Source organism: Plecotus auritus (assembly GCF_963455305.1).
Source record: "Plecotus auritus genome assembly, chromosome: 4".
Lineage (NCBI taxonomy): Eukaryota > Metazoa > Chordata > Mammalia > Chiroptera > Vespertilionidae > Plecotus > Plecotus auritus.
Genome location: NC_137775.1, coordinates 180,636,308 through 180,660,595, shown reverse-complemented (window position 1 = coordinate 180,660,595; position 24,288 = coordinate 180,636,308). Strand labels below are relative to the sequence as shown.

The following is a 24,288-nucleotide window of genomic DNA, read 5'->3' as shown; positions in this document are numbered from 1 at the left end:
TTTTTTCTTTTTGGCCAATTTGATGTCCACCTATATTTTATTGTGGTCTTGGTAGGTCCAGGGATTTGGGGAGTCTGACAACATTTGAGTAATAGGACTACTAACAGTTTTGAAGTCTTCACATAAATCGGTATTGTAGAATCTTATATTGTAGACTTAATCATTTGTCATAAAGTGCCCTGAAGCTGTGGTTTAAATAATGTTAGGACATCTAGAGAGTACTCCTTTGCAGAGCCAGCCTATCAACATTTAATGTGATTGTACAAAACTGAAGAGTGAAGTTTGTATCTAGGAGCATTATTGTGGCATAATCTAGGGTTTGAAAGAAATGGCTAGGCCCAGTTAAAAGTGGAGAAAGTTTATTATAAAAAAATCCACTTATAAAACTGCATTTTTGCAAACCACGGTAATACTCTGACTTTTGATTTTTACATTGCTAGGCAAATAATTCTTATATCTGACAACCTTATTTTGAAATCGGACATTAACTGTTAACTTGCTTGCATTTTCAATTCCATTATTTCTAGGATTAGTGACTTTTCTGTTCAAGTCCATCCACTTGTTTTTTTTTACTGTCCTGTTTCATGTGGTTTCAGTATTTCCAGTTCTTTGTAGAGTCTATGCTTATCAACTCTTGCCCTGCTGTCAGTGTGTGTTCATGTATGGCTTCTAATTTTTTCACATGAATTTATGAGTTTTGTGGTGAGACATCAATGTTATGAATATGAGGCTGCCTTGCCTGGGAGTGACAAGCTATACACAGGTAGCCCTGCTCTATCTCTAAAACCTGTGACTTTAGAGGTCTTTGTTCTCAGCTATTAAAGCCTACTGCACTTTTTTTTGACAGTATGGTTTATAATTTGGCCATTTATAGTCTTTATTTCACATAGTATTGTTAAATCCGAGTGGGGATTTCCCTTACTAGTTTAACAGACTATGTTGAGTTCAACTTGGATCAAGCCTTAACATGCTGTCCTATTTTGCTAGATATTTACCAGTATTCCTGAATGGGCATTTTGGAGGAAATAACAGCCAAGGTAAATTTGCTTAGAATTTCTGTATATAAGGGAGAAGTTAACTTTTTAAATAAATTCAAATATAAAATTCATTTCCACAGAGAAAAAGTTATAATTTAAGTATTAATAAAATAGCTTTTGAAAAGCTCACTATACTTCAGTGCTAAACTAAATGAGAATGTTAAGGCTACTTTGTACTTCCAAGTTAAAAACGAAAATACATTTTAAAATACACCCAGTGTTATGTTTAAAGTGACCATCCATCTTACTAGAAAATGGCGACCAAAGTGAGTCGATAGTCCTATTAAGTTTTTTGTCACCTTACTCTGTACATATTTATGAATTGTGCATATAATATAGGAGGACTTCACGGAAAGAAGCTTTCCCCAAATTTCCCACATGTCGGCTTCTTGAAGTCCCAAACTTGTCCATATAAGCTTCAAAGTATAGCCTTAAGTGATTCAAGTAACAGTGCTTAAAAGATGCTTGAGCAAACCTTGAAGCAGTTTCAATGGTTTGTGATCATATGTCATCTGAGCATTACTACTACTTTACACATATTAATGGAATCAGTCTATTTTCAATTTCTTCTCTCACTTTTTCTCTTTCCCTTTTGAGTTTCCTTTTTGTAGCTTGAGGTCACCAGTTCCTTGGGTACAATCAAAACACTTCCATCATGGCTGCATTGAAGAGCATATTGGTTTGGATTGACAGGCCGACCTTCATCATCTCTTAACCTGCTAAGAATATCATGATAAAGGTCGTGCAGTTTCTTTTTCATGATGTTAATGGCTGTGTTACACTGGGCTCGCTCGCTCTTGAGGGTTTCCTTTTTAGCTTGCAAGTTAGATACATCATCTTCTAGATTCAAAATTATGTCCAGTTTGCGCTTTCGACAGTTCTGAGCGGCAACTTTATTTTTCCCTCTTCGTCTAATATCACGGATGAGTGACACTTGTAAATCTGTCAGGTAGTACCTGCTTAGCATACTATTGAAAGAATCAACAGGCATGTGGACAATTTCATCTACAGAAAAAGGGATGTGCAGAGCTTTAGCACGGCGTTCATCACGGCTTAAGTTTCTGTCTGTGTCATTCAGGTACCTACTTTTTATTTTCTGTGACTTCCCAGGCCATGAAAAAGACTCAGAAGTGGATTCTGGTACACTTGACTGTAAGTGGTAAGTGTGGTTATGGAATATGTGTTGAAATGCAAGGTCCCCGTGGAAAGGAGAATCACCACTAAGATCAATGTGACGAATCTTACTGGGCTCTGGGTAGTAGCCGCCTACAGCCCCTTCTAAAGCATGGTGGGAAAGAGATTCAAGGTCACTATTGGAACCTATAGCACTGTCACACACACAGGAATTAGAGTTGGTGACAGAGGTGCTATTACGGCTTGAATTTAAGGAAAGCCCGGAATCAGAATCGGGTTCTCCAAAAAGGTGAGAAACTTCCATTGGATCAAAACCTCCTTCTGTCACCAAAGACATTGAATTTATCTCATCAAATATATCAAGGTCACAGAGAAGGTCATGGCTTGTTAGATTTCTTATCTGATGGTCAACAGGTGGAAGAAATCCTGTCAGATTAGTTCCAGAAAGGATCTGTGCAGGATTGATGGTGTGAGAATTTAACTGCAGAAATGGTTCCTGTGGCTGTGAAGTCCTTCCTACTGGGTCTCTTCTAAATGTATTGTCTGGACACAGCAACATGGCCTCATGGAGATTGACATCCTGACTTATAGCCTGGCTAAAATTCACATTGTAATATGCTGAAGAATTCATGCCATCATTGATACTTCCTGGGAGAAGAGGAATATCTCCCAGGGAGATGCCCTGAAAAAGGGAAAAGAGCACTTTAATACACAGTTCAATTTCAATAGTTCTAGTACCCAATACGCCATTTTCTTTCCTTAGTTTTGTCTGCTCCTCTGTAAGTAGAGATACACTGTTGGCTATAACAACTTTACCCAGTTAAATACAGGCAACTCAATACATCGTGTCAACCCAAGTCAACATATGCTATATTTGGGGGTAAGATTGGTTCTAATATGGCAATTTATAAAACTTAACTAGGTTAGTTATTCTAATGTTACGCTCTTACTGTATATTTACTACTGTATAAGATGCCATTCTCATCCTAGCTGTTGGCAATCTAAAGCCACACTGTGGAGGATCATGGATAATAGCAATAGTAAAGTAGTATTGGTTGGGTGTGTGTGTGTCTTTTTAAAAAAGTAGATTAGACCAATAAAGTATGACACAAATGCTACCAGAAAAATAAAGCTATGGCTTAGTTTGTCAAATGTTTACTGACATTTTGATTCTATATGAATTATATAAATTATTTAAATTTGATTCAATAGGAATTATGCAAATTTGATTAGACCTTTGTGATTACTTGGAGGAATAGTATTTACATATTTGGCTAATTCTCTGAAGTTGAAGTGTTTATATAAAATATGAAGTCCGTGTGCTCAAATAGTAATAATGCATTAGTTTATATTTAAACTATGTCATCCAGGTATAAAGGATTGAGAGGTCAGTGCAGAGATATTCCTGCAAGGATAAAAGACAATCTTCAGTTACCTCCAGTGAATTTTCAGGCTGTGATGAAAGCAACTGAAGTAAGTCTTCCAGAGAGAGAGATGTGTCAGTCCCATTTAGATATCTCTAGAAAAACACAAAAGGTGCATCCGTCATTAAAAGACTGAGTGTGGTTGCCTGGGGCTCTAGGTTTTATCTTGAAAGGACAACTAGATCTTATCTCTGTATTTTTAGCCTGATCTTGGGGTTTTTACACCCCTCCTTTAGGTATCAATATTCTCATATCCTTAAGAACCTTCAACTCCTAACTCCTCCCCTATTCCTGCCCTAACCATCTTCATATAATTTTTGGCTAGAATTGTTCCAACTTATTTTGCCCCTCCACAGCTGAATCTCCAAATTAGCTACAGAATTATGTGACTTTACAGTCAAATATATATTTAGATGTACCAAAATGACCAACTCATTTACTCACCATTGTGTCATCTGCCTTTAAAGTTTAGTTCCTTTCTTGCTGAAATAGCTCCTTGGATAGCTTTGTAGAGCCTCAAGTAGTAAATCCTAGTTTTTATAACTTGGGAGTTATTTTGCCTTCATCTTTAAGTAATAGTCTATTTGGTCAGATGATCAGGTTTAAGGTTTTCCCTCAGTACTTTTGTCCCATGGCATTTATTACTATTGATTTGCTTGCAGTCTGTCATTTTATAGCCAATTTTTTTCCCTCAGCTAATTTTAATATTTTTTTCTTAATTCTGTGTTGTCCTACCATTTCACTTTGATATGTTTGGAATTTTGTATTTAGTCTGCTTGCGACTATATTCCATTAACCTGAGTTAAGATCATTTTAATTTTGGAAATATTTTGCAGAGTCTTCAAAACTGCTTCTCTTTCATGCTTTCTAATCTCTCCTGGTACTACCAGAGAGCTCAGCTTTGTTGAGAGCTATTTCTGTGGGAATTGCACATTTCAAGGGCTACCAACTTATCAAACAGTTTTGGTTTTCTCTGCAAGGACCAGTCTTCGTATCATTTTCTCAACTTTGCTTTCTTGGTTCAAATGGTATGGATCAGACTCGATAGCTGGCTTTGGAGCCCATTTGGGGTTCTGTTTTCTAAGGGACAGACGGTTTCCTTGCTCTGTCTCCTATATCGTGGCTAGAATTATCCTATTCCCTATTTCCTGAACCAAAGAACTCATAAGCAGGGAACCCAGGTGCCCCATGCACAGGCTTGAAATATTTCCAATTCATTCAACCCCACTCATGACATCTGGATCCAATTCCTCCTTGAGGTTCCTCAGTTTGGTGCCTAATTATTTTAACTGTAGGTTTGAGTCCCTTCTTTGTTTCTTGTATCTGTAGACTTTTGCTTTCTTGCTTTTGAGTTCCACTGTGCACTAAAAATGTTGCCCGTTATATTTTATCCAGGATTACTGCTTTTGGTGTGCCATGGCGATTATCATTACCGGTTAAGTTCACATTCCTGTCTTGTGTTCTACCCCTAACATTTTACTTCAGGGTTGCCAGTTTTGAAGATTCATACCAGTTGGACTGCGGTGTATGTGTGTACAAATACTTGGTTTCCTTTCCCACCAAACATCTTGGTTCTATGAAGCCATGTTTTCAAGCTATTTCATTGTAATACAAGGAATAAATACAAGGCTTTCTATGGATGCTGTAGGAATATTTAAGCTAAATTGGTGGGTAAGATTTCCTGCCCTCTAACTGGCCATTTATACATTCATACTAGGTAGCGGACTTCTTCACCAATTGAATTGTTATTTGAAATGATTATACTAATTTCTGGAGAAATTTTAGAAGTATTCTATTCTCTTAAGGACTCCAAACTTGCTTAGTCCTGGCCAAATGTTTACCAGTATTTGCTGATGGTCACAAGTGTCTGAGAATAGATAACATCAGCATACATCTGGATTCCTGCAAAAATAATCCTTAGTGGTGGGTAAGTAACATTTGCAGTAAAGAAAACCTTAATATTTAGAATATAGAAGTAAGGGTATGAGAATCATTCTGCTTAAAATGAATTATGGACTGACACCTTCAGGCTAGTCAAATTTGTGTTTCATTCAATCTTTTGCCTGTTCCCTCTTCTTCAATGCCCCTGGAGATGGTGGGCCAAGGGGTTAACCACTACTGATCCAGTTCTCTGGTTGGGTCCACAGGAGACAGAGCAAAGAGATGGGAGAAGCAACAGAGTACCTTAGAGGCAATAGCTTCTGCTGATCAATTCCAGCTCTCACTGAGCTTTTGTCCTGATGGTGGTAATGGTAGTAATGGCTTCATGTTGTTGCAAGTCCCTGGGAGCGGGACTCCCTGTTACCTCAGTGTTTCCCTTAACCTGCCCTCACCTGCTTAAAAAAAACACACAATCCCCACATTCACTTCAGAATCTCGTGGGCATGTGCCTTCTTTCTGAGAGCCTCAACTGTGGACATCATTCTGTAAGAAGTCACTAAGCAGAGTTCTATCACACCTAACAAATGATACAAAACAATTTCTGAAACATTTGTTTTCATAGAACTTGGTTAACACATTTCTAAATCTAATTGCTGAGTTTTTTTCTGTTCAGGTGGGTACAGATCTTGCACAAAAATGGACACTCAGCTATTACAATTAATCCAAAAGACATATTACATTAAATTTGAGTTAGATTGCCAGGGAGTGATCAATCTTCTTAAGACAGACTCTTAGAAATCTTAACAAAATACAAACATACAGTTCTGTTTTGGGTCAAAAATACATTTTGAACAGAGATCATGGAGTATTTAAAGAATATGTTGGACACACATTTAACTTTATAAGGCATATCTTTTAAAAGATGAAACATTACTGTAAACTTCAAATTGTCTTTAGTGAGAAGAAAATCTCTTCAGACCAGTTAACCTACATTTAGTGTATTTATTCTTCATTAATAGCCAGCAGTCTAAGCCTGGGCCTACAGTGCAGCTAGAAAGGTCACTGTTAAGTAGCAAGTCATGTCATTTGTCCTAGTTATCACCCAGGATTGTCTCCTGAAAGGAAATAAATACTATTTCAACAGACTGTCAGAGTACCTACTAAGTAACATCTCAGTAAAAGAATTTTGTAAACTGATGCTAACTAAATAAGACATACCTAGCAGGAACATGGAGGTGCACAGTGAGGAGCCGAACCTGAACTTAAAGACTGAGGCACAAATGCCTTGCGTTGAGTGATGAATGTATTTCTGGAAATTTCTGTCCAAATTGATATTTTCCCTTCAGTTCTCTAAGGAAGCTCCCTACTTGGATCCCTTCATTAGCATGTGAAGAATGCCCACTGTGTATCTAGCAGTGAGACACTTCAGGTAATTCACAGAGGTAGAAAACAGTTCCCGCTCTTCTGGGAAGCTCAGTGCGGGAGCAAAGACAAAGGCACACCCAGGAGAAAAATGAAGCAACAGCACAAATCTACAAAACAATGAACTGATAAGACTGATAAAAACATCTCCCTCAAAAAAGATGACTTTGGGGCACTCAGGAGTCAAGTGGAAAGTAGGCTGAAATGTCTCATTTTGAAAAAAATGCCTTTCAGTATTTTGTTAACATAAAATGAAATGCAAGCCAGAATGGTGTCTTCACTTAATTGGGAGGGTTCCTTGGCGTGAGCTCCTCACCCCTCTCTCCTTAAGAGGGACAAAAAGGGACCCTAGGAGACCACTTAGAAATGTGGCGAGTGTATTCCCTGCAGTTTGAGAAACAGTAGGTGAGTGTCCAGAGCTTGCCTGAGAAACACAATGGGCAAGAGGCTGAGCAAGGGCTGCGCTTAGGGGACGGCTTGGGCTGACAAAGGGGCTGAGCGGCATGTTTCCAGGACCAGCTGCTGGAGAGGGTCACCTGGAGGTGGAGATGTGTTTGTCCTTGTCAAGAGAAGGACTTCCAGTTGTGGGGGTCTCCGAAGAACCTATGGAATGCAAGTGCCCACCCAACCAAAAAAACTGTTTAAACGTACCCTATGGTCAAGAGAAACCAGTGTCTAAATAGTGCCAGTCAAACCACCTTTCCTGAGCCCTTATCCCCCCACACCCCAGAGAAGGCAGCTTAGTATGCAAGGGAGGAAGGGCTGGGGAAACAGACAAGTAGGCCACATGCAGGTGTACACACACACACACGCTTTCCTCCTTGGACAGGCTCAGGCTGCAGCGGATGAGTCAGGAGAAACAATTTCTGTTCAGAGTTTTTAGAATTACACTGGATTATATTATTGACCAATTGATGCAGTGGGATGATCAGAGAGATTTTTATTTGTAAGTCATGGGGACTGCCCTAATTTCACTCCAGGTGTAGGGAAGAACTAGAATAGGATAGGACAGGCTGGCGGGGTGGGCAAAGAGCAAAGCTGTTCTCCGATTTCACTCAATCATGTAATGTTTGGTGTGATGTCACATGGTCAAGGAGATAGTGATGGACTCTGAAAAGGGCCAAGGCATGGTACCTTCCATCCTCCAAGGTAGGTCAAAGCACAGCACCAAACTCCACCTGGGGCAGTCATAGCTGAGAAAGTCACCTTTTAGGTGAGTGGCAAGTGATTTAAAGTCTGTGGAGCCTCCATGCCCGTCTTTGGAGCACTTGTTTGCCAGGCTTGTGGGCTAGGACCTTAGCAGGGCTCAGAAGAACCGGAGTATGGCCCACGTGGATGTAGGGGCAGCACAGGCTGCAGGAAGAATGCACCCCATCAGCCTGGCTCCTGGTGTTCACCCTCCTATTCCTCTTCTCACTGCCAAGAGTGTGGTTAGACACAAGGAGCTAAGGAGGCTGTCCCCACTGGGTCTGGCCTTAACTCTAGGCCGAGAGGTACAATATGGGCGGATGCCCATGGAGCATGGCCCAGCGGGACACTGGGTGAGGATTTGAGCCCAAGCCCCAGCTGGTAGGAAGGGTGCTTTGCCTACAGGGGGATGGGTGAAGATTCCTGGATGCAGGACATCAGCCATCTCTTTATCCCTTGCCATGGCAAATGCAACTAACAAAACCTGGCAAGTACCTGGAGGGGTACGCATGAGCGCACACACACTGTCTTGAGTTTAAACAGAGATAACTAATTCTATGGGCTGATTCCTTTGTAAACCAAATAACCACTCTGACAATAAACAAAAAAAACCGAGTGTTTTTCATATATCAGATTTGCTTAGAGTAGGTCGTACGTATATACAAAATTCATTTCGACACATACTGACAAAGCCTTAGAAAATCTACCTTCCAGCCAAAATGGTCAGGCTGGGATATTCTGACATGCTTACCTCATTCCTAGATTCAGTGGTCTTTTCTGCCTCCCACTCAGGTGTATCTGCTGTTTTAGTTTCATCTTCATCCTGCTGCTGTAGTGATTTGTCCTTCTGGGCTGACACACTTTGCTCATTTTCCTGCTGCTGGGAACTGTGAACCGTAGCTTTTAATACCTCATTCTCCTATAAAAATACCCAAAAAGTGTTCTAAGTAGAAATCCATATTCCATCAAGTAAGTTGAATTTACAGCAAAGGTTTGAACTGAAGGTATAAATGGGGAATACATCAACCCACGCACACAGGAACCAGTGGGATTCCAGGAGAGCACAAGGCAGGAAGGGCTGAACACCAGTACTGCCGCGTCCATTTAGAGGCAGGCTACGAGCATGAGGGGACAGGAAGTAAGGTGGGGTGGGGGAGAGCCGGGGAACAGCAATGTCCAGGAGTCCAAGTGTTTCTAAAGAATGGAGTGGTTGAGTGTGATGAATGCTGCTTGGGGGTTGCACAAGTAAGGACAAAAGGTATCCGCTGGATTTGGCAATAGGAAGGCTGTTGGTGGCCTTTGAAAAATCAGTGTAGGGAGGAAGCCAAATGATACTGTGTGGAGGAGTAAATGGGAGGTGACAAGTGAAACAGTGTACAGTTGATGCTTCCAAGGATTTTGGTTATGAAGTGGAGGAATGGGTCAGAGTAGAGTTTTGTTTTGAAGATGAGAGACACTAGAGCACGTTCATAAGGGGATGACTTAAAGAAAGGGTAACTGCAGAGCAAGGCCCACCAGAAGACAGGATGAACTCCAAAGCACCTGGGACAGGATCGATTTTTAAAAAATATATATTTTATTTATTTTTTACAGAGAGGAAGGGAGAGGGATAGAGAGTTAGAAACATCGATGAGAGAGAAACATCGATCAGCTGCCTCCTGCACACTCCTACTGGGGATGTGCCCGCAACCAAAGTACGTGCCCTTGACCGGAATCAAACCTGGGACCCTTCAGTCCACAGGCCGATGCTCTACCCACTGAGCCAAAGCAGTCAGGGCGACAGGATTGATTTTGAAAGAAAAACACAGAGCCTTTATTTCAAGATATTTCAAGCGGATGCAAGATATTTGAGGATTTGGGTAGAAGATCTGCCTATTCTTATTTCTGAATGGTTTTTTTAAAAAGTAGAAATGGACATTGAACATTAAGGTGGTTTTACAATATGTCCACAAATAACTGGACCCTCTTCTCAAGGAGCTAAAGCTTAGTCCCCCTCCCGCTGAGTGGGGGCTAGACTTAGTGAATTGCTTCTAACAGAATAAGGTGGAAGTGACCTTTTTAAAATATATTTTTATTGATTTCAAAGAAGCAGGGAGAGGAAGAAAGAAACATCAATGGTGAGAGAGATTCATCGACTGGCTGCCTCCCACATGCGCCCCAACAGAGGTTGAACCCACCACCTGCATATGTGCCCTGACTGGGAATCTAACTGCCCACCTTTTGGAGTACGGGACGATGCTCCAACCACCTGAGCCACCCAGCCACGCCTGAGTCCTCTTAAAGATGGAGGCAGGTGGAGCTACAGGAGCCCAGGAGCAAAGTCCCAGAGGGGGAATTTGAGCTTTGCTGCCTGTCATCATTTCCTTTATCTCTTTGGCCCTTGGAGAGAAGCAGAAGAGATGGAAGGCGAGCCCTGGGGCGGGGCTGGGGTGCTCTAGTGTTGAAGACCAAGTTCTGAGAGGGCCCATTCCAGTTCCCAGGCTCCAGTGGTACAAATAAATAGCTTATAACTGATCACCCAAACCCGTCCACTGCTGAGGGTAAGAAGGGGCTGGAAACAATTAATGGACAACAGGCATGCACCAAGCCTGTCCCAAATGGTCACTCTGTCTCGGAGGCCGCGTAACAATCAAGAACCTTGACGGCAGACTGAAAAGTGTTGGCTGAACTGCTCGGACCTGGGGAAGAGAGAATCTTTCACTTGCACAGGGTTACGTAGTCAGTAAATACCTTGTTAGCCAGTCCTTCCCTTAGTCATTCAGCTATCAGTTACTGCAAGCCTATCACAGCTAGCAGAAACCTGTGCTACAAGGAGTGAGCAGAGAAGAACTGCCCCCAGGTGAGTGTGATGCACAAGGAAGGGCAGTGGCAGCTGCTGGGGACCTGTGGGGGCACCACTTCCAGCTGTGGCGTCACAGAGGCCTCAACTGCTGAGAGCGACTTCACCTAAGGTCACACCCTTCCCTGGGCACTCATATTCCTCCCGAAACTGGACAGGGAGGGTACAGAGGTCTGTCCACCTGGCTCAGTGTGGGACAGTCGTGATGTGGACCACTTCAGCCCTAAAGCTCCTGGTTTCATTACCTGCATCACAGCTTGGCTTCTGCTTCGGGTCAATCCCGTTTCCTTCCTCCCCTCCACAGTGGTAGTGGCCTAGGTACTTCCTTATAAACGTTCTGCCCCCTCAACTCAGTCTCAGCATTCCCTTTTCAATTTACAACAGCGGGGGGAGAGGAGAGTCCAGAACCTCAAGGCAGGAGGGGTGGAGGATTCAACATCATATCCATTTAGAAAGGGAAAAGGACGCTCATGCCTGTAATATACACTGAGTGGCCAGATTATTATGCTCTCTGAACGCACAATAATCTGGCCACTCTGTGTGTGTGTGTGTGTGTGTGTGTGTGTGTGTGTGTGTGTATTAGAGGCCTGGTACATGAATTCGTGCATGGGTGGGGTCCAGCCAGCCTGGCCAGGGGAGGGGACATGGGTGGCTGGCTGGCCTGCCTGCTGGTCGAACTCCTGGTCGAGGGGACAATTTGCATATTAGCCTTTTATTATATAGGATATACACTGAGTGGCCAGGTTATTATGCGTTCAGAGGTCATAATAATCTGGTCACTCAGTGTAATTGGCAGAGTCTGCAAACCCCACCAAAGCCTTGTGGCTAGGAGGGCTAAGGCCCAGAAACTGCTGTTAAAAAGGCTCACCCCACTCTTACCAGCTGTGTGACTCTGGGCCACTTGACCCTCAGTTTACGTGTCTGTGAAAAGACAGCATCTATTTCACATTTTAAGAAATTAGTTGAGAAAAAGCACTTTTTACATTTTAAGGTGCTATACAGACATTACTACTCCTTTCAACTGCTTTTTGATTCTCAAGAGTTGCCATTAATGGCTAACTGCTGGCAACTCCATCAGAATGTCAAGAGAAGGCGATGCCAGCCACTGGTGGCCAGTAATGACGGTTCTCTTTTCCTGTTTTTCTCAACTCGGTGACATGGGGCCGAGATACAGAGCGTGTTTTACAAGTACACTGCAGAGTTATGGTCCATGCTTTCAATTTAAAGCCTGGGTACGTGAAACCCATCATTAAGCTACTTTTTATTTGTATGTAGGTGATACTCTTGTGAGGCTGGGACTCAAAAAAAAAAAGTTTCCACGCTTGCCATAGGAAGCCATCGTAAACCTGTGAGCTGGGGGTCTAATCTAATCACAACGAGAAATCCAGTGACTTGTTCTGAACTGGCCCCTGCTGGAAAGGCCTCCCCGCCACGGCGCTCTGCTGGGAAGACAGCATCTCACCCTCCACCCAGATCCACAGCCGCCTCAGCGTGGGCCGCTCGGCTAGAACCGGGCTCTCCTCTGCCTGAAGTCCCATGGCCGCAGGTTTCCTCTCATGACACTTGCTCTATTCTAGCTAAAATGACAACTATTTGGATCGTTTCTTTCCTACGGGGCTGTGAAGGTATGACACGTGTCCTCCAGCTGTTAAATCACGTTTGCCACTGTCGTAGGCCCGTGGGAAGGCTTGCCGAGGTGGTGAAGGCAGTGGGAAGGGGAAGAAGGGAGCCACGCTTTCCTCTCCCTGCTACGTCTCCCAAGTGCTGCTAACCGGCACCCTGACTTCTGAGTCTGCACTGGGCCCTGAATAGTGTGACGGCGAGGTTGCCGCTGAAAACACTCTGTGCACAGCGTCCGCTGGCTTCGCTGGGCCTTTCACTTACTCATCTGGGGGAGGGAGGGCGGAGACCTGCTTTGGCCTTTAGGTCGAAGGAACCTTCAAAGACAACAAGCGGTGTGGTGCCTCTGAGAAAGATGACTTCAGAGGGAGAGGGGTGAAGGCCAGAGACTCTGAGGCCGGTCTCCAGGCTGGCGGCAAGCCGGAGTCATCGGGTCGACAGAGACCGGAGGAGCCAGAGAGAGAGAGAGGTGTCCTGTTTGGCCTGGGTGGTTTTTAATGGCAGTTTATAATAATTACAGCTCGGATTTACGAAGCGCTCACTGTGGGCCAGGCACCACGGACAGGATCTCCATTAGGTTTCTCAGCATTCTTCTTCAGGAGGAAACAGGCACAGAGAGCTCCAGCAACTGGCCTCGAAGTCACACAGCTGGCCCGTGACAGAACCGGGATTTGGTTGCAGGCATTTCTGCTTCAGAGCCATTTCTCGGGCGCTGTCTTGCTATTAGTTTTGTGCCTCTAGAACCAGGGGTGTCCCCTAGAAGCTGTCCCCTGAAAACTGGGGCTCCTGTGCTGGCTGGCTTCACCAGTGGGAGAGGGAGCAGGAGACTGGAGGGCAAGCAAAGGGGAGGCCAAGGCATTTATCTTCCGATCGCCTCCTCACCTCAGCCCCTCCTCACCTCACTCAGCTCCCCTCTTTCCACTCCTGCCTGCTGGTAGTCTCTGGGCACCCCCATCCCTGTCTGCTCCTGCAAGAAGTCATTCATGAAGTCCCTTCAGGGAGCCATCTAGGGCAAAAGCTGCTTCCCGTCGGAACCACCACTACCCACACTGGCTCCCACCTGCTTCACACCGCGTCACACACAGGAGACGGGCAGTGGTGGGAAGAGCTGACTCCACGCGAATAAATGAAGCTGCTGTCTGAAGATCACGTTATCGTGCAGAACAGCTGGCCACAACGCAAGGTATGAGTCCTGTTTGGATCATGTGTCCAACCAACCACCTGTGGAAAACTGCTCATGACATAACCGGGAATCTGAATACAGATTGCATATTTAATGATACCAAAATTACTGATTTTTAAAAAATATATATTTTTATTTCAGAGAGGGAGAGGGAGATAGAAATATCAATGATGAGAGAGAATCATTGATTGGCTGCCTCCTGCATGTCCCCCCACTGGGGATCGAGCCCGCAACCCAGGCATGTGCCCTTCTCAGTCCACAGGCCAACGCTCTATCCACTAAGCCAAACCAGCCAGGGCAAGAATTACTGATTTTTTAGGTGTACTAGTGGCATTGTGGTTATACTTACAGGAGTCCTTATATTTCAGGAATGTATACTGAAATATTTATAGAAGGGCTCTGCCTCCTCCAGAGCCTGAGGCCTCCTTCCCATCACAGCTCTTCAAATATTCTGAGCTGGCGATCTTGTTCCCTCTTCAGTCTGATCATGTCCACTTGGAACATCCCCATTCTGGTCAACCGTTTCCCCGAATGATTTCCCACCCTGGGAGCAGAAGGGTTCCTGTCACACCAAAGCAAGTTCCAGAATGACCCAGCAGGACAGGAGTTTCCTGGAGATTCAACCCCCAGCTCTGGGGCAATAAGAGCAAATCGTGTTGAACTGTAACATGCCACGAACTATAACCTGGTCTAACATGTACCAGCCCTTAACACACAGCGCTACTTAAACCCCACCAGAGCTCTCACGAAGGCTGCCCGGGTGGAAAGGAGCGGGGAGGGTGTGGCGATCAGTTCCACGTGTTAACGTGGCGTGTGGCTAGGCTGTATTGTAGTCCACAGTTGCTCAAACACCAATGGAGGTGTTGAAGGTGTTTGGTAGATGTGGTTGATAGCTACAATCAACCAGGTGACTTTAAAGAGATCATCTTAGATAATCTGAGTGAGCCTCATCCAATCCATTGAAAGGCCTTAGGAGCAAAACTGAGGGAGGTTTCCCTGAGGAAGAGGAAATCCTGCCTCAGGCCTGCTGAATTCCCAACTAGAGTTTGGACTTGCCAGCCTTTACAACCGCGGCAGCCAATGCCTTGAAATCAATCGTATGTATATGTGTGTGTGTGTGTGTGTGTGTGTGTGTGTGTGTATCATATCTTCATGTTATACTGGTATAATACATATTATTCATATTTTACTGCTTCTGTTCCTTGGAGAGCCTTTGTTGATAGAGTCATACCCAATCTCAAAAGGTTGCACCCCTGTGACCATAGGTCAGGTCTCTCTACCACTGCTTATACTCTGCCCACCACCACCTGCAACTTAACCCAAAACAACCCCGGTGTGTACCTGAGCCTCCCCAGCTTCGGCTGCCCACAATTGTATTTGAATAGTAACATGGATCCTTAGCTAGATTTTGAGAATAAACTATTCAGATCGAAAGGCCGCCATGAATGGGAGAAGCTTGTTTTTATAGCGCGTCGTTCTGTAGTGGGTGGGAGGTAGGGTTAACTCAGTGCTTAAGAACAGTAACCTGTTCTATTCTGGGCAAGGTCGCTAACTTGCTGTGTAACTTTGGGCAGTCCTGTTTCACCACTTGATTAATTATAATGCCAACCTGAAAGTCTGCTGCCCCCATCCACTCAAACTGGCATTAAGTGGTCAGATGGCCCATCAGGATTTGGATCTGACCTACTTTCTAGTTGGACTCTGGCCATGAAGGACCCACGACATATTCAAGTTCATGGTATCAAGCCAACAATGGAGGGATGGATGAGGATTGCTCAGCAGACGCTGGGTGAACCCGCCTGCGTGCCTCACCCCGTCCTGGGTACCACTTGGGGGTTAAAGTGAAGACCCAGTTTCCACACTCAAGACACTGCCGTGCAAAATAGAGAGTGCCACTTGCCCCAGCCTGCGTGCTCTCTGCTCCCCTCTGTGCTCCGTTCTGATCTCCCTTGTGGTGTAGGAAGGCCGTCCTGAGTATAGGGCTGGCTCTTAAAGGCACAAAAGGACAATTTAAAATGAAGAAGAAAAAAAAAGAAAGAAAAGTAGAGAATGCCAAGTCCCATAAAAGAAATATGACAGAATGGAATAGGGCTCGAAGGACAGAATAGGAAATGCTTGTAGAAGAGGTGATCGTTGACATGAGTCTGGGCAAACAAAGGTAACAGATTAAGAGGCAGGAGGCTGTCTGGGAAAAGACAGGGAGAAAGTTTCAGCGGGAAAGAAGGCCCCAGGCAGAGGATCGTGGGGGCTGAGCTCAGCTGGGTCAGTGAGGGAGCTGGGTCACACGGGCCACACGAAGAGCCTGGATGACCAAGTATCACACTGGTAGGTAATGAGGCATGGAGGGGGCTCTCCAAACGAAAGCGGACAGAACCAAGGCACCTGCACCTGGCATCAGACCGACTGAAACAAATCGGGGAAGGGGCATTACCGAGCCCCGGGAGCCGAATCAACAGCAGTAGCTAACATCCTGGAAGGCTTACCGCGTACCAACCGCTGAACTTGCATCGTCTCCTTTAATCCTCACCACTCCCTAAGGCCCTCTTCCCATCCACTGTACAGAAGGCGCGGAGAGGTTAAGAAGTGTGCTCCCACCCTGACCGGTTTGGCTCAGTGGATAGAGCGTTGGCCTGCGGACTGAGGGGTCCCGGGTTCGATTCCGGTCAAGGGCATGTACCGTGGTTGCGGGCACATCCCCAGTGGGAGGTGTGCAGGAGGCAGCTGATCGATGTTTCTCTCTCATCGATGTTTCTAGCTCTCTGTCCCTCTCCCTTCCTCTCTGTAAAAAAATCAATAAAATATATTAAAAAAAAAAGAAGTGTGCTCCCCCTCATACATTCAGTCAGGGGTGGGGCTGAGACCTACGGCCCCTGCAGCTGGTCTGACTCCAGTCTGGAGCACTCAACCACTAGGCCAGCCTGCACTCTGATGATCTCTGACGAGCTGAGAAATGGGGGGAATGGAGAGAAGAATGATATGAGGAACACTGCAGAGATGGTATGCCTGTAACCTAACAAGGAGGTGAAGGATTGCCTGGAGAAAGCTGGAAATAAGGTTCCTCAGGGTTGCTTCACATCAAGGTAATAACTGCCCCCCCACCCCCCATAATTGCTCATGAGCATATACCACATCCTGCTGTAAATGACCCTGCTTCCAGAAACAGCTTCGTTTTCAACAGGTAGAGCCTCTTGCTAAGCAAGTTGAACACCCAATTGTTGCCAGGAAAAGGGAGCTGGTGACTGTGTAACAAAACGAACTGTAACCCTTGAGACCACACGCGGAAGTAAGTTATCCGTGTGACCTTATTTGGAATCTGAAGCCTTGTGGCTGTCATTAGTAAAGATGAACAGGGTGGGACCCTAATCCAACACGACACTGGTGGCCTTATGAAAAGGAAACTTGGATACTGACATGCACAAGGAGAATGCCACAGGAAGATGAAGGCAGAGATCGGGGCGAGGGTTGCCAGAGACTGCCAGCCAAGTGCCAGACGCCGGGGCCTGGAACCGCCTCTCCCTCATGGCCCTGGGAGGGAACCAACCCTGCCGACACCTTCATCTCCAGAACTGCGGGACGGTAGGTCCCTATTCCTTAAGCCACCCAGGCGGTAGCACGAAGACACTAATACTGTGACCTATGCCATCCTGTCCTGTACAAGACCAGAGGTGCTTCAGTAAGCAAGAAGAGTCTGCTGTGAAGCTTGGTAGGGCTGCCAAGTATGTAATCACTGGACAATCCCTGATCCTAGCTGTGCATTAAAAACGGCAAGGGTTTGAAATTCCATCTACCTGCAACCGCCCAGGCACCGGGGACTCTCCTTGATTTGGAAAGGACAAACAATTTTTACTTTACCCATCAAGGACCCTTCTCTTCCCCTTCTTCTTAGAGGCAAGTATTGATGGTATCAGATTCTTCCCGGGACCCGAGAAACCACGGTCCACCGCACTAAGGAGACCAAGAGGTCCTGCTGGGCCCCTCACCCAGCAGGGGGTGCCCATTCCAGGGCAGGAGCCACATCAAGAGGACCACAGGCCCTCTCCGTCTCCAAGTGGCGCCAGCTCCCTGAAACACGGGAGCCGGCTGCGAGCAGTCACCCATCCCCAAATAAGCTCACGTTCGATTATGCAGAAACTGTTCGTGTCTTTGTTTCGCCCGTGCATTTCTCCGAAGAACAGGCGCTTCCTCGGTTGCGAGTGAATGGCCGTGTCACGGAGGCAAGCCTGTCTGCCCTGGGGAATTCCGGGTAGTGTTTTCAGACAGCGCTTAGCCCCACTCAGAAGTGAAACCACAGCCGCGCTGCTTTTGATACTTGGAAAATCCCCTCCTTCAGAATCGTTTTGCACAGGGACAGAAATTATGAAGAACTGTCCTATAAAACCAGCGTTTCCTACAACGCCAATGGAAGCCACCGGAGTGATCTATTTAAAAACGTAACAAACCTATGATGGTCTATGGGGCAAAGCACTCCCCCGCTTTGAAGTCCACAGGCACTGACTGTCATTAAGCACTTAGGATGTGACAGGCACGGTGCTAAGCCAGTTGTGTGGAATGAACTGTTTCTCAGAACAACCCTCTGTGGTAGGCACCCTCATGATTCCCAAGCTTCAGGTGAGGACAATGCAGCACCGAGAGGGTGAGAAACTGGCCCCCCGTCACAGAGCAACAGTGGGAGAGCTGGGTTTCAACGCCAGGCAGTCTGGCTCCAATACACCCCACCCCCTTGACAAACAAACAACCACGCCAGACAGATAGACAAATAAAAGGGAATAAAGTGAGTGGGGACAGGTTAAGGAGGGTGGGTTGAAGATGGAGGCGGAATAAGAGAACATCAATTACATTCCAGGCGCTGGGCTGGCCACGTCGCACATGCTTTTCCCATTTAATTGGCACAACACCCCCGAGGTAAGCATTACGCTCCCACTGATGGGACACTGAGGCTTGGAGTGACCTGTATGCGGGCACCTTAGTAAATGATGCCCCTAAACCCAGGCTTGCGTAGTGCAAAAACCGTTGTCATTTTCCCAGCCCCATTTCTCCCAGAGTCATGGCTCCAAATGACAGCCTGGGCATTATGGGTGGTGTAACCTGCTCTTTAAAGTTAATCCAGCATTGAAGAGCAGGGGGCCCGGGGACCGGCGTGAGGGGCGGCACCCATTCAGCTGCACGCTCGTCCAGTGAACCTGAGTGCAGTGCAGGTGCCTAATGAATGTGCCCGTTTGGGAGTCAGGAAGCTCAGGTTCTAGTCCCACTTCTGGCACTAAAACTGTGTGGCTTTAACCAAGTCTCCTAATCTCACCCGGCTTCCCTTTTTCTTAAGTACCTACTGGATACAGGCTGCCTGGCCTGTGTACCGCACAAGGTTGATGTAAAAAAAGGCATGGCCGATGCAGGTGAACCACCTGTGAACACGAAGGTGCTCCACAGCTGACCATGGCTGAAATGAATATAACCAGGTCATCCCCACACCTGCCAGGTTCAGCAGGTCCACACCTGCCACGGGGGAGGCCCCACCAGAATGGCTTCCTGTGAACTTCACCCTCTTCCCTAGGAACGCTGGGCTCAAGGACTCCAAGATCTGGCTGGGCCGGGGCCTCTGGAACTCCCTGCCGCCCGCCCCCCCCCCCCCCCCCCCCCCCCCGCCGCTGGCCTGTCTAAACAGGCATCAACCAGGTGATGCTGGGAAGGAAGGGGAGGGAAGTCCTGCAGAGAGAACGGTCTCGCCTCCCTCCAGGTCCCTGTGTACTCTGCCAGCCAGTTGGCACTCAGCTGTGAGGGGGCAGGGTGCCATCTGGTACCGCATCCAGCATTGGGTTTCACCCTGTAGGTTGTTAAGTCACGCACCTCAGGTGAGGAGGGAGAGGGTAGAGCAGGGTCCAGATTGGATGAGTGGGTGGGAAGAACCTTGCACTCTTGGGATTAGACAGGAGCCCACCAAGGCTCCCACCAACTCCCATTCGCTCCAGCCGCGGGAAGAGGAAGGAAGGGATCTGCCTAACAGTGAATCAGCCAGCACTCCGGCACAATGACCCCTCCGGGAGGGTGGAGAAGCTCGTCTGACAACTGCCTACACACAAGGCCGTTCCAGGAGCAGCGAACAAACCAGTCTAGCCCCGGCCCCATTTTGCATAAGCTTGCACTCCACAAAAACATCGTCCAGGGAACACTGATGGATCGATACCAATTGTTAACAGCACGGTTTGGGCCAAGAAGGAATGAAGTCCCTTTGAAGGCGCTGTGGATGAGGTGCCTTATGGAAATGGTACTAAGTTGTCCGGAGGCCGGAAGGGGCGGTGAGTGCGGAGCTACAAGGATACGTCCATGCACAGATCTGGGTGAACGCTGTTCCAAAGAAAGTTAAGCCGAAGGGTTGGAACCTATACACCAAAGGGAACTTGTTAGTCACTAGGTGATGGCCGGGTTCCTGTTTATGCTAATAAGCGAGTACGCGCGTTGAAGAGGGAGGCGCACGGTTCGCACGCGGGGCGGAGGGGGTCACGTGCGGCGTTCTGCCATCCCGCCTCCGCCTGGACACTGCCCCCCGCTCCTTCAGCCAGGGAAGCAGCAAAAATGAACTCAACGGGGTGAACAACCCGGGCGGGGGCCACCGCGTTGGGCCTGGAGCGTGGTTCCTAAAGAGAAACCTGCGTTCTCCCGGGGGCCAAGTCCTCCTTCCGATCCTCTGAGTGCGGCACGGGTTCCAGAAAAAAAGACAAGTCAGTGTACACAAGGTACTCAGAGAAGACAGAAGGCAAGAATTTTACCAGCATCCGTCCCAGCCCCGAACACCCTAGATAGCTATCAAACATAAGGTGTCCCCTACAACGGAAACGGATGATTTCACCCACTTCTTTCTCAAAAACCTGAAAGCTACAGCGATAGCACGAATAGCCTCATTCAGAGCCACAAAAAGGGGAGGTGCAGAGTCGTCCGCGACCCTACAACCACCCAGGGGCGGAGGGTGGAAGGCCAGCCGTGTCCCCTCCCCAGGTTCCTCACACCCTGTCGGGCTCCGGGCCAGCGCACCCCGCATCGCGCTCGCGTCCTCGCTCTCCTGTTACCTGGCTCGCGCGTCCGCTGGCGTCCGGCACCTGAGCCGTGGGTTCCGCGGGTGCCTTCTCCTCCTCCCCAGCGGCCAGGGGGCTACTCGGAGCCGCTCGGGGGTCCCCTCCGCCCCCCAGCGCAGCCTGGCTGCCGCCGTCCGCGCTGGCGCCGACTCCTCCGGCCGACGAGGCTGCGGCGGCGGCGCCGAGCAGCCCGTGCGCCCCGTCGGTGTCCCCGGCCACCACGCTGTGCACCAGCCACGCATCCACGTGGGTGCGGGGGATGAAAGGGACCCCCAGCGTGCGCACCTCCCGGAGCAGCTGGCCCACGGGCTCCGGCTCCCGTCCTTTGGGGTGCAGGTGGTCCGCGCGCCCCCACCCTCCTGAGGCCGGGAAGGGGCTGAGCGCGTAGGCGGGACTCGTCCGGCCGCCCCAAAGCAGCAGCTCATCCTGCAGCAGGGTGGGCGGCGGGAGCAGCAGGTAGAGATCCAGGTCCAGGTCCAGGTGGAGCCCCGCCAAACTCAACAGGATGGTGAGGTGCAGGAGGCCGCCGCCGTCGGACCACCACGGCTTCAGGTACTTCATCTCCCGGCGCAGCCCGGGACGCCCCCGCCGGCGCCCGCGGGTCCCAGGCTCCAGCGGCCGCTGTGACACGTGCGGGCCCCGCGCTCAGCCAACACTTGCCCGGAAGAGACACAGAAGCGAAACAATGGACCCGGACGCGAGCGGCCGTCGCGGATTCCCGGAGCCCGCACAAAGGCGATCCCTCGCAGGTCCGCACGGGGCCGAGCTCAGGCGAGACGGAGGAGGAGCCACCTGCGCGCCTGCCCCGCCAGCCCCGCCGCCCTGCAGCTCCGCACCTCGGCAAGGCCCCGCCTCCGGCCCCGGGCGCAGCCGCCGGGGACACGCCCGCTGCCGCCTGGGGCCCGTGCCTATGGGCGGGGCCTGCGAAGGGCGGGGCGGGGCTCCCCAGCTCAAAGGCTCTTTATTCCCGGGGAGCGCAAAGCTTTCTGGGAGCAGGAGTTGTGGGCGTTAAGTGGCTCCCAACCTTGTGCTGGTAGGCTGGGCGGTCGAAGCTGAATGCCCGGGTGTGAGTGCGGGGTCAGGAGTCAGGGACCGCCTGAGAACACTGCGCTCCCGCAGTGGGTTCAGGAGTCTGATCCCTGGATTCGGATGCTTGCCAGTCGTGTGGCTTTGAGTAAGTTACTTAACTTCTCTGTGCCTCAGTTTTCTTATCTGTAAAATGGGGAGAATAGCACCTGTCAAAGAGAGATGTTGTGAGGTCAGAGGAAATATTATATATAAAGTACAGAGTTTGATATATATATATTCCTCAGCTGCCATCGCATTTAAAGAGCACCTCCTTTCCCCACGTGCTTCAGCCTCACAGACTCCTGGCAATGGTAGGCCTTCCCTCATAGTCTCCTTTGCTCCTAAAGTGAGGGTTAAGAGCATCAGCTCTAGAGTTACCCTGTATGAGTTCACATACCCTCTTCACCACCTGCTACCCTGTACCTTGAACAAACCGCTCACTCTTGTGTGCCTCAGTTTGCTCCCTGTAAAATGGGACTAATAATAGCACCTTCCCAGCAGACCTTTGTGAGCCCCAAAATGCGATGCACCTCAACCACCAATCACAGCACTTGGTAGGTAGGAAATTCTGAGTGTCACCCATTATTTGTGTTACCCATTCTCCAAGGCTTAACCCAAAGATACATCCTCTGAGTTTTCACCATTTGAAGTTAATCACTTCCCCCATCTGTTCTCCCACAGTGCTTTCCCCATATGCCAACATTGCAACACAAGGCACCTTCCACTTGGTATTCTAGCTGAGGATTGGTGCGCTTCAGCCATTGGAAATTCTCGAGGGCAAAAAAACCTGTTTGGCCCACCTTTGTGCCTGAAGAGTTGCCTGCACTGGGCTTGCAACTGTAGTTTTATTCACCTCAGTCCCTTCCTTGGGGAGGAAGGAAGGGATGCCCAACTGAGGCCTGGCAGCTGTGTAGGGAGTTGAGCACCACTGGTTTTTAAAGGCCCCTCCCTTTACCCGGGTTTCTCCTCTCTCTTGGGGACAGTGTGATAACTGCACGGGAGATTTAAGTTTGCCCTGTAAGAGCCAGGGGAGCAGAGGCCGCTTCTGCTTTAAGTGTTGGTGGATGGGATGGGGGTGGTGAAGAGGCTGGAAGAGAGATGAAGAGAGATGCTGGCCAGATTTGGGGGATTTGGGACAGGAGCCCTGCTCACACCCCTTTGTTGTCTGGACAGGGGATTCGGGTTCTGGGCTTGGTAAATGTCAGCTGAATTCAGGTTTCTACTGAGGCTCCGCGAAACTGCCTGATGCTGTGCTGGAGGCTGGGAAGGGTATTTAATGAATACTTTTGCTCAGTAAGTTTATGGTTTCATTAAGATTAGATGTTTGAAACACCTAGAAACAAACCTGGAGGGCAGGGAAAGATGCAGCGCACTCTGGAGAGGGAGAGCAGGACCTGAGATGTTTGGAGGGATCGGAACAGACTGGGAAGGGCACTCAACCTTTATTTCTAACATTAGTTGTGAGATGTGAATTGGTAATCAGAGTATCCGTCGGACTGCTCCGTTAAGTGTGGCTTAAGTCTAGCTTCCGGACTGGCGAAAAGGAAGAGGAGGCACACCGAGGACTTCGGGATAAAATGTTAAATTGGAGATTCATCATCCCACACTCGCTTGACTTTAATTGTAACAAAAGGTCCCATTTTTAGGACTACAGAGAGTGGAGTGACATTAGTTTTTTGTTGTTGTTGTTTTTCTCCCCTAGATTCCCTCCATCCAGGAATAGCCAAGTGAATAGCACAAATCATGGAAAAGTCATCGGTGGTTTTTAAATCCTTAGTTGGCGCTGATCAAAAGACAGCCCAGAACTGATGGCAATCCACAACCATTTGTACCTGGTCCAGGTGAGGTAAGCAATGGAATGGAGATTGTTTAGACATTTTTTCAGCAATTTGACCTTGTTGCACCATCCAACAGGTGGATCAATGAGGTTGTTTTTTTATGTTTTTGTTATTTTATTTTTCTAGAAATCAATTTTTATTTATTTTACAAAAATTGTGACCTACAACAGATTAGAAATAAAAACATAACAACCCCCCCCCCCCAAAAAAAAAGCAGGCTGGTCCTTCAGCGGGATTAGCTGGAGAAGCCTGCCTTCACTGGGGTTTCTGTGCGGGAGGCGGGTCTGGGATGATTCCAGTACTCCCCTTTTCTCAGGTGTGGGCCGGACCTCATGACTTGCTTCTGACAAATAGAATATGGCAAAGGTGATGGAATGTCATTTCCAAGATTAGGTTCTGATAAGACTCGAGTGGCTTCTGCTTTGCTTACTGTCTTAGTCTGTTTGGGCCGCTAGGACAAAAATACCACAGAACGGGGTGGCTCATAAAAAGCAGAAATGTATTGCTCACAGTTCTGGAAGCTGGAAGTCCAAGGTCAGGGTGCCAGCACGGTTGGGTTCTGGTGAGGGCCTTCTTCTGGGTTGCAGACT

General features: G+C 47.9%; 1 protein-coding gene across 1 annotated transcript; it reads right to left on the bottom strand.

Moving 5' to 3' along the window:
• Positions 1–344: 344 nt before the first annotated feature.
• NFE2L3 (NFE2 like bZIP transcription factor 3) lies at positions 345–21,654 on the bottom strand. The gene is made up of 4 exons (XM_080663925.1): positions 20,787–21,654; positions 8,838–9,005; positions 3,607–3,690; positions 345–2,853 (listed from the first exon to the last, which is right to left on the bottom strand). The coding sequence occupies exons 1-4, from the start codon at positions 21,351–21,353 to the stop codon at positions 1,597–1,599; spliced, it is 2,076 nt and encodes a 691-aa protein (XP_080520051.1). The 5' UTR covers positions 21,354–21,654; the 3' UTR covers positions 345–1,596.
• Between the last annotated feature and the right edge of the window lie 2,634 nt (positions 21,655–24,288).